Raw genomic sequence first — 15,661 nt, forward strand, 5'->3', positions numbered from 1 at the left:
CCCAGGGGCTTTTCTACTCATGGCCATACTCTCAGATCTATTTTATATTTTATTTGGAAACAGGGTCTCAGGAAGTTGCTGAGATCCTCACTAAGTAGCTGAGGCTGGCTCCAGAACCTGTGTGATCCTCCTGTCTCAGCCTAGATCCTCCTGTCTCAGCCTCCCAGGTGCTGGGATTACAAGCATGTGTCACTATGTCTGGCTCAACATTTTACTTCTACTTTGTTGCAGGTAGTCAGAAAATTGCCAAGTGCAGTCATCAGTCATATGCACTGTTTCATAACCAAAGCAATTTTATACCTAAGATTCCAAAATAAAATTGGAGTGACAGTGTCTCTACCTGAAAGCTATGTACTACACTAATAGATACCAATAATTAGTAGCTATTTTTATAAATGTTTCCCTCAGCTTTTTTCCCTCTCACATGCAAACTACTTAAAAGATGAAAGGGCACAGGTAATAAAATACAATCTCAATTTATATGACTTGATCATTGAGCTTCTTAACAGAAATCCTACATTAGACTTTCAGTTTCTAGTCATAAGTTTTCATTTCAAATATCATAAAATTGAAACAGTACAGCCTTTTATTAAGTTCAAGTAATTTTTCAAAACCCAAAGACACAAAAATCTCCAGAAAATTTCTTTTCAAGGTAACATTTACCTTTTTTAGATTAAAACTGTATTCCCTCCCTATTTTTGCCCACATATGACAGCCTCATAAAAAGGTTAGATTCTATTTGTTAGTCATTTCCTGAGTTAGCTGATTTTGAGGAAGACAGAGTTCTCTATAAAACAACAATGTAAAAACAAGAAGCTAAAATTCAAAAATACTAAACTTCAGGATTTAATTTTTGCTTTCAGTGAACTTCAACTGGTTATTAATAAATATCAGCATGTACTTTAATTATAGATGATGAACATACTCATCAGCGCTAATAGATACACATTGTTTTATGTAAACACCAGGCTACAAAAAATGATATGACTGGTACTTTTTACATGTGCCATAAAAACAAAAAGGCTGGGGATGTAGTTCAGTGGCAGAACATGTGCTTAGCATGTGGCAAGGTCCTGGGTTCAATTCTCCACATTGTAAATACACACACACACACGCACAGAAAATATTAAAATCAAAGGTGAACAACTAAGAGGCTGATTAATCGCACAAGGGGATAAAAAATTAAATGTGCTTTCAATCTTGACCTTAGTTTAAGTGAATTACAAGTGTTGATTTAACTTTTATAAATTAAAAGTAAATACAATATAGAAGGATCATAAAAAGCATCTGCCAACTTTTTCAAAAGGAGCACGCTTGTAATCCCAGCATTCTGGAGGCTGAGACCTGAGGATTGTGGTTCACGAACAGCCTCAGCTACTTAAGTGAGGCCCTCTGCAACTTAGTGAGACCCTGTTTCAAAATAAAGAATAAAAAAAATAGGGCAGGGAGTGTAGCTCGGAGGTTGAATGTCCCTGGGTTTCATCCCCAGACCTGCCAAAAAAAAAAAAGTTCTGTCTTTCACTTCCAAAATATATTTGCTGAAAGACATAAGTATTAAATCTTACTCTAAAATTCAATTCTCAGAGTATACGCTGCAATGATTTTCCTTTGCCCTTCACTTTGCATTTATTAATATGAACTACCAAAACATAGCTGAAAACATTTTTTGTTTACTATTTATTTATTTACTTACTTACTGGGATTAAACCCAGGAGCATTCTACTTCTGAGCCACACACCCAGTCCTATTTTTTAATTTTTATTTATTTATTTTTATTTTTTGGTGGTACTGGGGTTACTGGAAACCCTTCTACCTCCGGGCTATACTCCCAGACCTATTTTTTTTTTTTTGTATTTTTATTTGGAAACAGGGTCTCTTAAACCAGTGAGGCTTGTTTTGAACCTGCGCGATCCTCCTGTCTCCACCTCCCAAGCGCAGGGATTACAATCATGCACTACCATGCCTAGCTATTTTTTATTTTTTTGAAACAGTTGCCTAGTTGCTGACACTGGGCTCAAATCTGCCATCCTTCTGTCTCAGCCTCCCAAATATAAGGATTACAGGTATGTACAACCACAGTTGACTGTGCTATATTTTTAAATTTAAATATATTTTAAATTATGTAGAACTGTATAACTAAGATATATTTTAAATGCCATGACTTTGTGTAGATATGCAAACATAATAACTGCATAATCGGAATGCAGTTTTTAACAGATACTACTAAACTGCCCTACAAAATAGCTAAACTACTTTATTCTTCTACCAGGATCCCAGTGGGACCAAATGGGACCAAAGGGTCCCATTTCCCACCCCTTTGGATCACCTACCATCTGCCAATCTGACAAAGGAAAAACTGGTCTGTTTGAATGAAATACTTTCAATACTATACACAATATAAATTACTTATTCTGTAAAGAGTATACATATACTGGTATTTTCCAGCCTAATTCCTCTCTGACATATCTCTTTTCCTTCTAATTAAAAAATAATGTCCAAACAAAAGCTAACAAAGTTCCTTATCTCTCCTCCCTCTACTCCCAAAAATCTTTCAATAAGATAGGAGGTATACTTCTATAATTTATAGAAATTAAACATGGCATGCTTAACATAGATGTAAGTATGATAAAAAAAATCCATTATTAGGCAAGAATTACCATGCAAGTTAATCAAAGCTCTTCAATGATATACAGTTTGTGGCTTTGGTATAATGTTCATTTCAGTCTCTGCAGAAAAGTAGTATTTTAAATTAAAACTATAAAATTAATGTCACAAAAGAATGTCAAATAGATTGAATTAGAAAGTTGATAGAAATTTTAAATTCAAAGGCATTAGATATGTGGAGATAAATGTAAGAACAGTGCTTGGATTAAGAACTGAAGTATTACCTACATTAAGATGAAAGAAAAAGCTGAAAGAAGAGATGTGCTGCAGAGAAGGTAGGTAAGTGGTAAAGCAGAACCTCACCTCAGAGTTTTTCTCAAAGGGAAACCTAAAAGGAGTAAGTAAAGCAAACACAACTTTTTTTAAAATTAAGAGAGCCAACCAAAGTTTTTTTTAATGATGGAATATAAAAATAAATAAGGCCATTATATGGAAAAATAAGCAAAGATCATTACACTTTTCAATACTAAGATGTTAGTCACATAATCTTAGCCTAAATCAGATTAAAGGTGTGTGAAGGAGATGGTACAGTGTAGGGTGACATTGATTCGATTTGTGGAAAAAAGATCATCAGATAACATTCCAACTCCTTCTACAATATAAAGTAAGGTTAATTAAATATAAAGTCAAAACCAGCAAAAAACAGCAAATATCAGTCATATGAATTAATGAAATTGCTGTGGTTAAGCTTTAAATTCACTCTGGCCTTATAAGGTATATATACCAACAAGGCAAAAATTTAAATACAAATTGCAGTTTCATATAATACAGACATTATACAATTTCTCAAGGGAAACTTTCTCTAGAATCTAAAACTAAAAATTCTCAAGTATGAGCCTGAAACTCAAAGGACAATGTCCTTGACAGGTTTTTCAATAAATGAAATTTTATTCTCGTTTAGTGAATAAAGTTATGCAGCTTTTAACCAGTGCCAAACATTGTTCTAAGCCTTTAACAAAATGGCAGCTCATTTAATTTTTACATGGCTATTGCTTTTAGGAACATTCCATAGAATCTGGCGGAGTCCTGGATGAGCGCTGACATTCCAGGTGTCTGCCTAACAGGATGACCTATGTGTTGGAAGCTGAGCATTAGAAAAGATAACAGGATCAGATGGAAGCTTACCTCCCAGAACAAGAGAAATGTCACATAAAGGTAAAATGGAAGGAGTCAAAAGAGAAAAGCTACATTTGGAAACCAGATCATTGAAGAAATAGAAACTTAACCAAATTAAAATGTGTTCCTCAAAACCTTAATTACGGTGCTCTTTATGTGTAAACTAAAGCCAGCTGGAGTTCACTCTTGAACCAAATCCTTGATTGAAACCTCTTAGGATTATCATTTACCTGAATGCTCCTGAATCTATCTAGCTACAATCCAAATTCTGGTGACAACACACACACACACACACACACACACACACACACACACACACACACACACAACGAATCATAAAATTCTCCCCTTGAATAAAGGTAAACAAAGTTATCATGCTGGCACTTAAATTCCCAGGGCATATGAGCCAATCTTAAGGAATGTCCTCCCTAGACTGCTTTACTTTTGGGGGGCAGGAAGGGAGGGGGAACAAGATGGGCTATTAGCCAATAGTGTTTTAGTTACTACTATGAGATGATTTGTTACTAGGGCAATGAAATCAAAAACTTCTGGAAAAGAGGTAAACAACAAATTAAGTTCAATTTCCTACCTGACAAAAGGAAAAATGGAAAGGCAGTATAGCCACTGAAGAGACACAGAACAAAAGATGTATGTTTGATAAGCGGTTCCCAGCCTGTAGCCTTTGTTTTCGTTTTTTTTCCTTTTTGTGGTACTGGGGATTGAGGCATTCTACCTCCAAACTACACCCCCAGTCCAGTTTTTATTCTTTATTCTGAAACAGGGTCTCACTAAGTTCTGAAGAGCCTCACACTAAGTAGCTGAGGCTGTGATCCAACCTGTGATCCTCCCATCTCAGCCTTCCAAATACGGTGATTAAAAGCATGCACCACCACATCTGGCCCAACCTGGAGCCTTTAAGAGTAACTTAAATTGTAATTCTCTTAACTCTATGCACATATATTTAAACTCTTATGACATGCCTGGCAAACTACATGATGTTCAAGTGAACCTCTGAGATTAAATATACATATTCTAGTCTCTAGAACATGAGAGATGTATAAATTTAACATTTTTAGAGATGTGAGCTTAAGGGGTTCTAAGCCATCTAACACAACATTAAATGCGCCCAGAGTCATACGGTTACTTTGGTCCATCACCCTGTGATTTTCTTCAAATAATATTTTTCAGTCTGGGAAAACAACTTTAACTAGGAATGTTTTAGGTCTCAACTTCAATTACAGGAAATGGAGCAGGTTTGGAATTGAAATTATAAAAATCACACTTTCAGTTTGACTTAAGCTATTCTGGGGCTGGAAATAGTAAACAGAAGAGGAAGAAAAAAACAGGTTACAATGTTGTCTGAATGAAGTCAGAAAAACAAGTCATATGCCTCATTTTCTTGATAGACAAGTAAATGTTTACCAAATTGAGGGGGGAGGAGTTTCTCCATTTATATTACAAAAAAAAGTATTCAGGAAACTGCTTCATATTGCTCAAAAAGTCAATTTTGTTATGAGAAGAAATTACTTCGTTATGCACATACAGGATGAGTCAACATCCCATCACGATGAAGGCACAAATACTACTTAATCCAGATTTTTCACCGTTCAGTGTTTTCTATCACATCTCATCCCGGACATCTGAATTTTCTTTTTAGAAATCTGTCCATCCCACGGATGACACCGGACAGGACAAAGCTGGTCCCAAGTACAAACAGGTGTTCTGTGCGACATGCCTCATCATCTTGGCCACATGACCCTATTCCTCCTAATCTCATTTCTGAAACACTATTTCCGGCGGCCCAGATGGCTCTACAGACGCAGTATTAAGAACACGGCCACATCTGGCTTCCAGCGGGTCGATCAAGGCAGAGACCAAGGGAAGGGCAGGCGGAGCGGGAACTGGGGCCTGGCCGAGTGAAGATCCAGGAAGGCACGGGCTCCGCTCCGCCGACTCCTAAATGTCACTCGCTGGGGATGTGCGCGCGGCATCACCGGGCGGGGCTGGGCGCGCGGCCAGGCGGCAGCCGCGGGCCAGGGCGCCGACCACGCGGCGCGGCCGGGCGAGCCCCCCGGCCCCGGGCCGCCCCACCCCGCGCCCCGCGCCGGGGGCGGGAAGGGAAGTGGGAGCGGGAGGAGGGGAGCGGCGGGGCCGGCGCGGGCGGGGCCGGGCCTGATCACATGGCGCGGGCGACGCAGGCCGCCGGCATCTCTTTCTTTCTCTTTCGCCAAGCCGGGCTCCCATCCCGCCCGCCGCCGTCCATCCCCGCGCCCGCGCCCGCCGTGGCCCCCGGCGCGCCGCCCAGACACTCACTTTTCCCCGGCGGCCGCCAGCTCCTTGCCCTCGCTGTTGCCGAACGCGTCCGTCTCCCCGGGGCTGTCCTTGGGGCCGGGCGCCGGCGGGGCTGCGGGCGGCGACGCCCCGGGCTGCGGCGCGGCGCCCCCCTTGCCCAGCTCCTGCAGGATCTCGGAGGGCGAGCTGGACAGGCCCCCCGCCTGCGGCCCCGCCGGCCGGCCGCCCCCGCCCCACCACGGGTGGAGCCGCGCGGCGGCCACCGGGCCCGCGGCCGGCCGCCCCCCGCCCCGGGGCCGCCGGCACAGGGTGCCGAGGGGCTGCGCCCGCCTCAGAGCCGCGCCGACCGCGGCGGGAGGCCGCAGGAGCAGGTCCCGAAGCAAAGCCGAGCCTCGCAGCCGCATCATGCCGCCGGCCGGTCAGCGCGCGCTCGACTCCAAGGATGCTCGGGGCGTGGGCGGCCTCCCTCCTCCGGGGACGCGGCGAGAGGACTGGAGAGGAGCGATCGGCGACGCGGGTGTGGTTCCGGCTCCGGCTCCCGCAGCTGCCGCCGCCGCCGCCGCCGCTCTGCAGGCTCCAGGTGGCCGCCGCTCCTCGCACCGCCGAGGGCTCCGCACTGAAACGGACGCGCAGGGGAGGGCCCGAGACATTCCGCGCTCACCCACCCGGGGCGGGACGACGCTGGCGGCCGGCCCCCTCCGCCCGCTCCGATTGGCTCAGACTCTCGACCTCTCTTCTGATTGGCTGTAGAAACAGTCAAAGTTCTCTCCGCGCCCGGTGCGCAGACAGTCGGGCGGAGACGGCGGGGCGCGGGGAGGAGTCGATCTGACGTGTGAGGCTGGGGAGCCGGCCGGGCTCGGGAGTAGCTCCTCACCTCGCTCCGCCACCGGCTACCCTTGCCGGGGGCTGGGGGCTTAGGCGTCTGATCGTTTATAAAGCGGTGGGCTCCTTCTGGACTCTGAAGCCTCAAGCTGTGGGGGAGAGAGACCCTTGCGCACGAGCCCCTGCAGCCAAGGGCTGGACGGTCCTCGGGGCTGGCTGGGGCTGGCGTCTGGCAGGGCTGTCCAAGTTCGGCTGGTCCAGGCTCCAGCTGGCCCCCATCTATCTGATCTGGGCGTGTGGCGACTTCTCCAAGGGCCGCCCTCCCGCGAAGGCAGCCCGGGACCAGCTTCATCCGTCTCCCAAATTTGCTAGAAACTTTCCAAGGCTGGCTACTACCCAGATGTGAAGTGTTTTGGAAAAAATGAACAAAATCCTTTCAGCTATGCGACTTAAGCCATTTAAAGGGTTCCGGTGTGGGGAGGGCAAAAAGAGGAGAAATCTAGAATACAACGGTTTGCCTTTTAAATTTTTATTTTTTTAAATGCACATCAGTACTTAGAAAGCATTTTGAACAGCAATAATTCTATTAACGCTAGGTTGTTTGAAAGCAAAGTTACAGATACTTTACTATTATAAAAGCTGTCTCAGTGTTTTAAAATCGAGGCATCTGTATGGTGATTCTCTAAATCCCTTCAGCCCAGTATTGTTTTACCCATTCTTTTGGACCTGTGAAAAAGAGCCAAGGATCATATAAATAAATTTTGAATTATTCCATAAACCTACATATACAGTTCACTCCAAGATAAGAATTTTTTAGAGGATTTTTCTGAAACAAGTTAAAATGCACAGATACATAAAGGTCAATAGAATGATTTTAAGGAAACGGGAAGGGTGTATATCAAGTGTGTCATTAATTGTTCATCAGATTTAGTAATTTAATAAATCTTGAAATATTGCACTAGATTAGTAATTAGGGAGTCTGGCTGTACCTACAGGTTGTGTGACTTTTGGCGTGTGACAGCCTTGTCATCCTTAAGTTTTTTTTTTTTTTTTTCTTTAGCGTTTCTGGGGATGGAACCCAGGGGGTTTCGACCACCGAACTACATACACCCCCTGCCCTATTTTTTTTTTTATTCTTTATTTTGAAACAGGGTCTCACTAAGTTGCAGAGGGCCTCACTAAGTAGCTGAGGCTGTCCGCCAACCGCAATTCTCAGGTCTCAGCCTCGGGAATGCTGGGATTACAAGAGTGTGCCACCACGCCCGGCTTAAGTTTTTTTCTCTCTGTTCTTTAACCAGAATAACATTGAAAAGGTGATCATATGTAAGGCACTTAAACCTCTTTTTTTTTTTTTTTTTTTTTTTTTTGCGGGTCTGGGTATGCAACCCAGAGGCATTCGACCTCCGAGCTACAGCCCCTGCCCTATTTTTTTTATTTTGAAACCGGGTCTCACTGAGTTGCAGAGGGTCTCACTAAGTAGTAGCTGAGGCTGTCCGTGAACCGCAATCCTCCGGTCGCAGCCTCCCTAATGCTGGGATTACAAGCGTGTGCCACCACACCCGGCAAATCACCTTTAAAAAAAAAAAAGAAAGAAAAGAAAAGCAGTTAAGTTAAATGCAAATTACTTGGATTGCTTTTATTAGTATTTAAATCACTGTCAAAAAATATTGATGAATCAGCCAGGCGTGGTGGCACAAATTTGTAATCCCAACATTTGGGAGACTGAGACTGGAGGATCACGCTTTACAAACAGCCTCAGCTACTTAGTGAGGCCCTTTGCAACTCAGCAAGACCCTGCATCAAAATAAAGAATAAAAAATAGGGCTGGGGGTATAGCTGAAAGGTAGAATGCCCCTAGGTTTCACCCCCAGTACTGCAAAATATACATATATATTATATATATATGTATATATATATCAAAGTAATATATTCAAGGAAAGGAATATCAAGTTTTAGAAAAAGGTACTAAATACAAATGCCTAACCTTTTTAGTCTTACTTATCAAATCAATGACTATTTCCAAATAAAATATAAAAATAGGTCTGGGAGTATAGCCCAGAGGTAGAAAGCCTCTTGGTCCAACCCCCAGTACCACCAAAAAAAAAAAAAAAAAGAGCTGGTAGCCAAGCATGATGGCACATGCTTGTAATCCCTCCCAGTATTGGGAGCCTGAGACAAGAGGATCACAGGTTTGAGGGCAGCCTCAGAAACTTAGTGAGACCCTGTTTCAAAATAAAGAATAAAAATAGGGCTGAGGTTGAAGCTCAGAAGTAGAATCCCCTCGCCCCAGGCTTAATTCCCACTACCACAAGGTGAGGGTGGGATTAGCTGGTGAGAAAGGATAGATGTTATTCCTAACTTTTAGAAGAGCTAAAAGTCCATTGAGATTTAATCCCTTCTTTAAGAAAGCTAATGACAAAGTTATAGAAAGCAAATTGAAACTATTATAAATAGAATAAAAATGTTACTATGACTTGATTCTTTTCTTAGTCTTATGTAATTTATGTCTCTAATAAACAGTGTTTTAGCCATATAATTTTGGAAGCATGAACTGGAGTTTCAATTATGTTAAATGTAATCATATTATCATATAAAACAATCACTATCAAAACATTTTTATACAAACAATAACCCACCAAAATATCTACAATAGAAAGATTAGTGTGTGGCTGGGCTGTCAGAGCTGCTCTTTGACTTTCTCTTTGTTACTGCTAAATGCAGCAATCCCACAATGGGTTTGTGGCCCCGTAGCCATTGTGAGGTAATCAACCATCAAAAGGAAAAATTGAAATTTGTGCACTTCATTTCTTTTCTAACTTAAAGAATGATTCCTGAGCTTCTGTGTTCCTGAGCTTCAATATTCTTTTAAAGATTAAAAGGCTAATGTTTCAGGATCATGACACAACCCCTATATACATTTCAGATATTGCCCTTCACAAAAATTGAAAGATTGTTGACCTAGAGATAAACAAAAAGTAATCCTCTTTGACTAATGGCTTATAAGAATTGCCTAAGCCTGTTAGTTAGTTAGTTAGTTAGTTAGTTAGTTAGTTAGTTAGAAAATTTTCTGAGCCGGGCTTGGTGGCACACGCTTGTAATCCCAGCATTTGGGAGGCTGAGACCAGAGGATCGTGGTTCGCGGACAGCCTCAACTACTTAGTGAGGCCCTCTGCAACTCAGTGAGACCCGGTTTCAAAATAAAGAATAAAAAATAGGGCAGGGGGTGTAGCTCAGAGGTAGAATGTCCCTGGGTTCCACCCCCAACCCGGAAAAAAAAAAAAAAAAAAGAAAAGAAAATTTTCTGTTTGGGGAATAGAAGTTTCAGGAAATCTCTAAATAAGGTTCTGCTACCATACTATACTTCCCTTTCTTCTGTTGGTTTCCTGCTTTAACTGACCAACTTGGGCTTTGCTGATAAACGCTGCCAAACATGACATATTTTTCCAATACTGAATTTAGATCTATATTGCAAGTATTGTGAATCCCTCATCTGTCAAATGGAGATAATAATGGTATTTAAACAGTTGTGGGCATAGTGGTACACACTTTTAATCCCAGTACGTGGGAGACTGAGACAGGAGGATCACAGGTTTAAGGCCAGCCTCAGCTATTTCGTGAGGCCCTCCACAATTTAGTGAGACCCTGTTTCAAAATAAAGAATAAAAAATAGAGGTGGGGGTGTAGCTTAGAGGTAGAATGCTCTGAGTTCAATAACCAGTACCAAAAAAAAAAAAAAAAAAAAGAGTTGTTGTGAGGAATAAATGAGCAATACATCTAAAATTTAAGCCGGGCGTAGTGGTGCACGCTTGTAATCCTCGCGCTTGGGAGGCTGAGTTTTGCACAGGTTCAAAGCCAGCCTCAGCTACTTAGTGAGGCTCTCAGCAACTTAGTGAGACCCTGTTTCCAAATAAAATAGAAAATAGGTCTGGGAGTACAGCCCAGAGGTAGAAAAGCCCCTGGTTTCCACCCCCCAGTACCACCAAAAAAAAAAAAAAAAAAAAAAGAGAGCGAGTTTAAGACTCCTCCAAGAGCACTCTGCTAGCTTTTACCGTATCATCCCATGTGTAAATACATTCTGTTGTACAATGTGACCATTGTTGAAAAGCTAAAGAAGGAATTTTTTAAACCATCTCATCACAAAGCATCATGTTAGGAGTAGCCAGTCCCCTCAAATGAGGTCATTTATTGACTTTGTGTGTGTGTGGTACTGGGGTGGAACCCTGAGGCTTTCTACCTCCGGGCTGTACTCTCAGACCTATTTTATATTTTATTAGAAACAGGGTCTCACTAAGTTGCCGAGAGCCTCACTCAGTAGCTGAGGCTGGCTTCGAACCTGTGCGATCCTCCTGTCTCAGCCTCACAAAAGCTGGGATCACAAGCATGCGCCACCATGCCCGGCTTATTGTTTGATTTTTAGAAAATAAACAGTAACTCCCAATGTATCTTAAAATAGAAAATGACTGCTTCAAAGAGAGATGAAGAAAAATTGGGTCCAGTACCAAGAAATCAGCTATTTACAAATACATAAAAGAAGTATTCTAAAGAAGAAAGAGTAAGTAGGAGAAAAAACTAATAAAGCAGACTTTGGATGTATGCGTTATATACAAATATCCTAACATAAAACAAATAAACTTAAAAATCTATCAGTTCTAGGCTTTTCGTTAGCCTTCTCAAATCTGTCATCTATGTTGATGAAACAAAACCTCTGGTAATTGTGACATCATGCAAAAAATGATAAGATTCTCATCAAATTTGAGCAATGTGTTTGAGTGAACTAGCTAAAATACCATTCTACCCCTGAGCTATATCTCCAGCCCTTTTTAATTAATTAATTAATTAATTGTTGGGATACTGGGAATTAAACCAAGGGGCATTCTATCTCCGAGCTTCACCCCCAGCCCTATTTTTTTATTCTATTTTGAATCAGATCCCACTAAATTATGGAGGCCTCACTAAGTACCTGAGGCTAGCCACAAACCTGCAATCCTATCTCAGCCTCCCAGGTACTGAGATTACAAGCGTGTGCCGCCACCACTCATCTTGTTTAAATTTCGAAACAGGGTATTGCTAAATGGCTGAGAGTCCTGCTAAGTTTCTGAGGCTGGTCTTACACCTGAGAGTCTCTTGTCTCAGCCTCCCAAGTACCAGGATTACAGGCATGTGCCACCAAACCTGGCATTAAGTTCTCTGTAGGGTTTTCTGATGGTTAGAATGGAGGTAGAGTGATAATCATTTTCCTTCATTCAGAATGACATGATAAATATTTTAATTAGTTGAATGTGTTAGTTTCTATTGCTTATATTTAGATTACAGTTGTAATCATGGGGCTTTCAGATGCTTATTAATTTATCAAAGTGATTTGAATTTTTATTTCTCTATGGAGTCATAAAAAAATCAACTAAAGCCATGTGTGGTAGCATGCGCCTTATAATCCTGGTTACTCTAGAGGCTGAAACAGGAGGATTGCGATTTCAAGGCCAGCCTCAGCAACTTATTGAGCCCCTATCTCAAAATAAAAAAATTAAAAGAAAGAACTGAACTGGGCATGGTGGCACACGCTTCTAATCCCAGTACTTGGGAGGCTGAGACAGGAGGATCACACAGGTTTGTAGCCAGCCTCAGCTACTTAGTGAGGCTCTCAGCAACTTAGTGAGACCCTGTTTCCAAATAAAATACAAAATAGGTCTGGGAGTATAGCCCAAAGGTAGAAAGCCTCTGGGTTCCATCCCCAGCACCACAATAAATAAATAAATAAATAAATAAATAAATAAATAAATATATAAATAAATAAATAAATAACTGAGAATATAGGTCAGTAGTAGAGTAGCCCAGGTTTAAACCCCAGCACTGAAAAAAAAAAAAAAATCAGCTAAGCCGCTCTCCAGAGATAAGAAAGTCTTACTCATACTGTAGCAAAACCTTAAAAAAAAAAAAAAAGTATTTTGTAAAAGTTAGTGAAAAGGATACTGGCTTAGGAAGAAAGCAGCCTCTGTGGTAGATCGTATTTTTTGTTCCCAAATATTTTTATCCCTCCCACTGGCAGGAGTTCACCTGCACACCTTGTTGGTAGGCAAGCTTGGCCTTGATCTGTTCAGTGAAATATGAGAGAAAGTAATGTGCCACTGCTGAAGAGAAACTGTGAGTCATCACTTGGTTCTGTAGTCTTTTCCTTTGAGGACACGAATGCCATGTCCTCCAGAGGAGGGGCTCCTTTACCTGGGTCCCAGAGTGGTGGACCAAAGCCAAAGATGACTGTGATTGACAAATATCAGGAAGAAACATAAACCTTATTTTAAGTCATTTACATAGGAAGATTATTGCCATAGAATGATTTAAGTTGATTGATACATTATTCAATTTGAATGGAAAAGACATACAGTCAGGTGACCAATATGAATTATGAAGAATATTTAAAGCCAGGCATGGTGGCGCACGCTAGTAATCCCAGTGCTTGGGAGGCTGAGACAGGAGGGTCGCACAGGTTCGAAGTCAGCCTCAGCTACTTAGTGAGATCCTGTTTCCAAATAAAGTATAAAATAGGGCTGGGAGTATAGCCCGAAGGTAGAAAGCCTCTGGGTTCCATCCCCAGTACCACCAAAAAAAAAAAAAAAAAAAAAAGAAAAAGGAAAGAAAAGAATATTTGAGAGTACTGAAAGAGAGGGAATGGATCTACAGAGCAGTTGAAACTAGAACCATCAGGTAGACAGTGAGACCACTTTTCAAAATGGCATTCTCTTTTAGGGATAAAACCAGTATTTGATGTCGGACGTGGTGGCGCACGCTTGTAATCCCAGTGCTTGGGAGGCTGAGACAGGAGGATCACACGAGTTCAAAGCCAGCCTCAGCTACTTAGTGAGGCTCTCAGCAGCTTAGTAAGATCCTGTTTCCAAATAAAATAGAAAAATAGGTCTGGGAATGTAGCCTGGAGGTAGAAAGTCTCTGGGTTCCACTCCCAGTACCACCAAACAAACAAACAACAAAAAAAAAAACAGTGTTCAAATAAGAGACATTTGAGCTGGGCGTGGTGGCATACGCTTGTAATCCCAGAGTTTGGGAGGCTGAGACAGGAGGGTCGCACAGGTTCGAAGCCAGCCTCAGCTACTTAGTGAGGCTCTCAGCAACTTAGTGAGACCCTGTTTCCAAATAAAATATAAAATAGGTCTGGGAGTATAACCCGGAGGTAGAAAAAAGCCCCTGTGTTCCACCCCCAGTACCACACACACACACAAAAGAAAAACAAATAAGAGACATTTGCTTGATGTTTCAATATTTTATATGAATATAGGCATTTTAAGTGGAGAAAATTAGCAGTAGTTTGAAATATAGACCCACATCAATTATGTTATGGTTGACTTTAGACTGTGAAATCTAATATTGGTTCAATCTCTGAAACTCATCACATTTTCTAAGCCTTGAAAAAGAGAAATGAGCCAGAACTTTTATCTATTTATGCTCATCCAATGGTAAGTCATATTACCAATTCAGAAACCAATTATTGAACCCCACAGAAATCATTATTTGTGGATCTAAATCCAAAAATTCAGAGACTTCCGGGAAGATGGCGACCGAGAAGAGCGGGGCTTAAGAGTCCCCCTAACAACCAATCTCCATTACCACAAAAAGAGCGCCTTTCGTAGCCAGAAAACACCATAACCAGAAAAACAAAAAAACCACCAGGCTCCAGAGAGAAAGCGGACTGAGAACAGAGCTCAGGGCCACAGAGGAGACACACGCGCCCGAGGACGCGGCAGCAGCGCCATACTGCCGGCGGCAGCAGCGAACTCAGCGGACGGCTACAGCAAGCCTGAGCCGATGCGGAACAGCCAGGCGGGATCTTTCGGCGCAGACAGCATTTAAAGCTCCCAGTGGCTGAGCTCAGCACACGCTGCAGGGATTCAGAGTGGAAACCAAAACCAGAGAAGAAAAAATACGCCAGCCTCATGGCCGAGGGCGTGGCAGAGGCGCCATATTGTCACCGGCGGCGGCAGCAGCAGTGAATTCACCGAGTCCAGTACAGCTACATCTACGTACTCAAGAACAGTGAGTCAAATTGCGGGCCACAGAGGAGAAATCCCAGTATTGTGCCTCCTGGGACTTGACCCAGTGAGGGAGTGGTGGTGGCAGAGATATCACACCATAGGAGAGCGTGCAACCTGGCACCCCCCATAGTTTAAAGCAGCCTCTATCAACTCCCTGGGTCGGAGACTCTGTGATACAACCCAGTAAAGGAGTAGTAGGATCTGAGATAATACAGACTCGAGATCCAGAGCACCTTAAGTGAAGCCATAGTGACCCAAGGGAAGAACCCAGAGAAGGCACAAACCTCCGAAATCATGGGAAAGAGGAATAACACTGAAGTAATGAATGTGCACAACCCCACAACATCAGAACCTGATAAAACAGAAAATCAGAGATTTCTAGAAGATCAAATCAGGAAAATAACTGTAGAAATAATAGAGGTGCTTCGAAAAGAACTCAGAGAGAGCCAAAAAGAGATAAAGGATGCAATTAATGAAGTAAAGGCCTCAATTCAAAGCACAAACAACCGATTAGACCACATGGAGAACAGAATCTCGCTCTTAGAAGATGAGCAATCCAAAAATGAAGGCATAGTTTCTAATCTAGAAAAAGATATCCAACAGCAGGAATCTGACATTGAAGAAATATGGGCCCATCTTAAGAGAGCTAACCTAAGAATAATTGGAATAGAGGAGGGAAAAGAAAGTGATACCAAAGGGATCAACAATCTCTTCAAGGAAGTAATAGC

The 15,661-nt window shown here is 42.3% G+C and overlaps 1 protein-coding gene across 2 annotated transcripts in view; it reads right to left on the minus strand.

Moving 5' to 3' along the window:
• Positions 1–6,479, minus strand: part of GLS (glutaminase) — a gene marked incomplete at both ends in the record, with an annotated part of 87,046 nt that extends 80,567 nt beyond the window's left edge. For both annotated transcript variants that reach the window (XM_080688772.1, XM_080688773.1), the window contains one exon: positions 6,094–6,479. In XM_080688772.1, the coding sequence (XP_080544898.1) occupies positions 6,094–6,479 (386 nt within the window). The remainder of the gene's footprint in view (positions 1–6,093) is intronic.
• Positions 6,480–15,661: the final 9,182 nt, after the last annotated feature.

Source organism: Muscardinus avellanarius, assembly GCF_963383645.1.
Source record: "Muscardinus avellanarius genome assembly, chromosome: 2".
NCBI classification, from domain to species: domain Eukaryota; kingdom Metazoa; phylum Chordata; class Mammalia; order Rodentia; family Gliridae; genus Muscardinus; species Muscardinus avellanarius.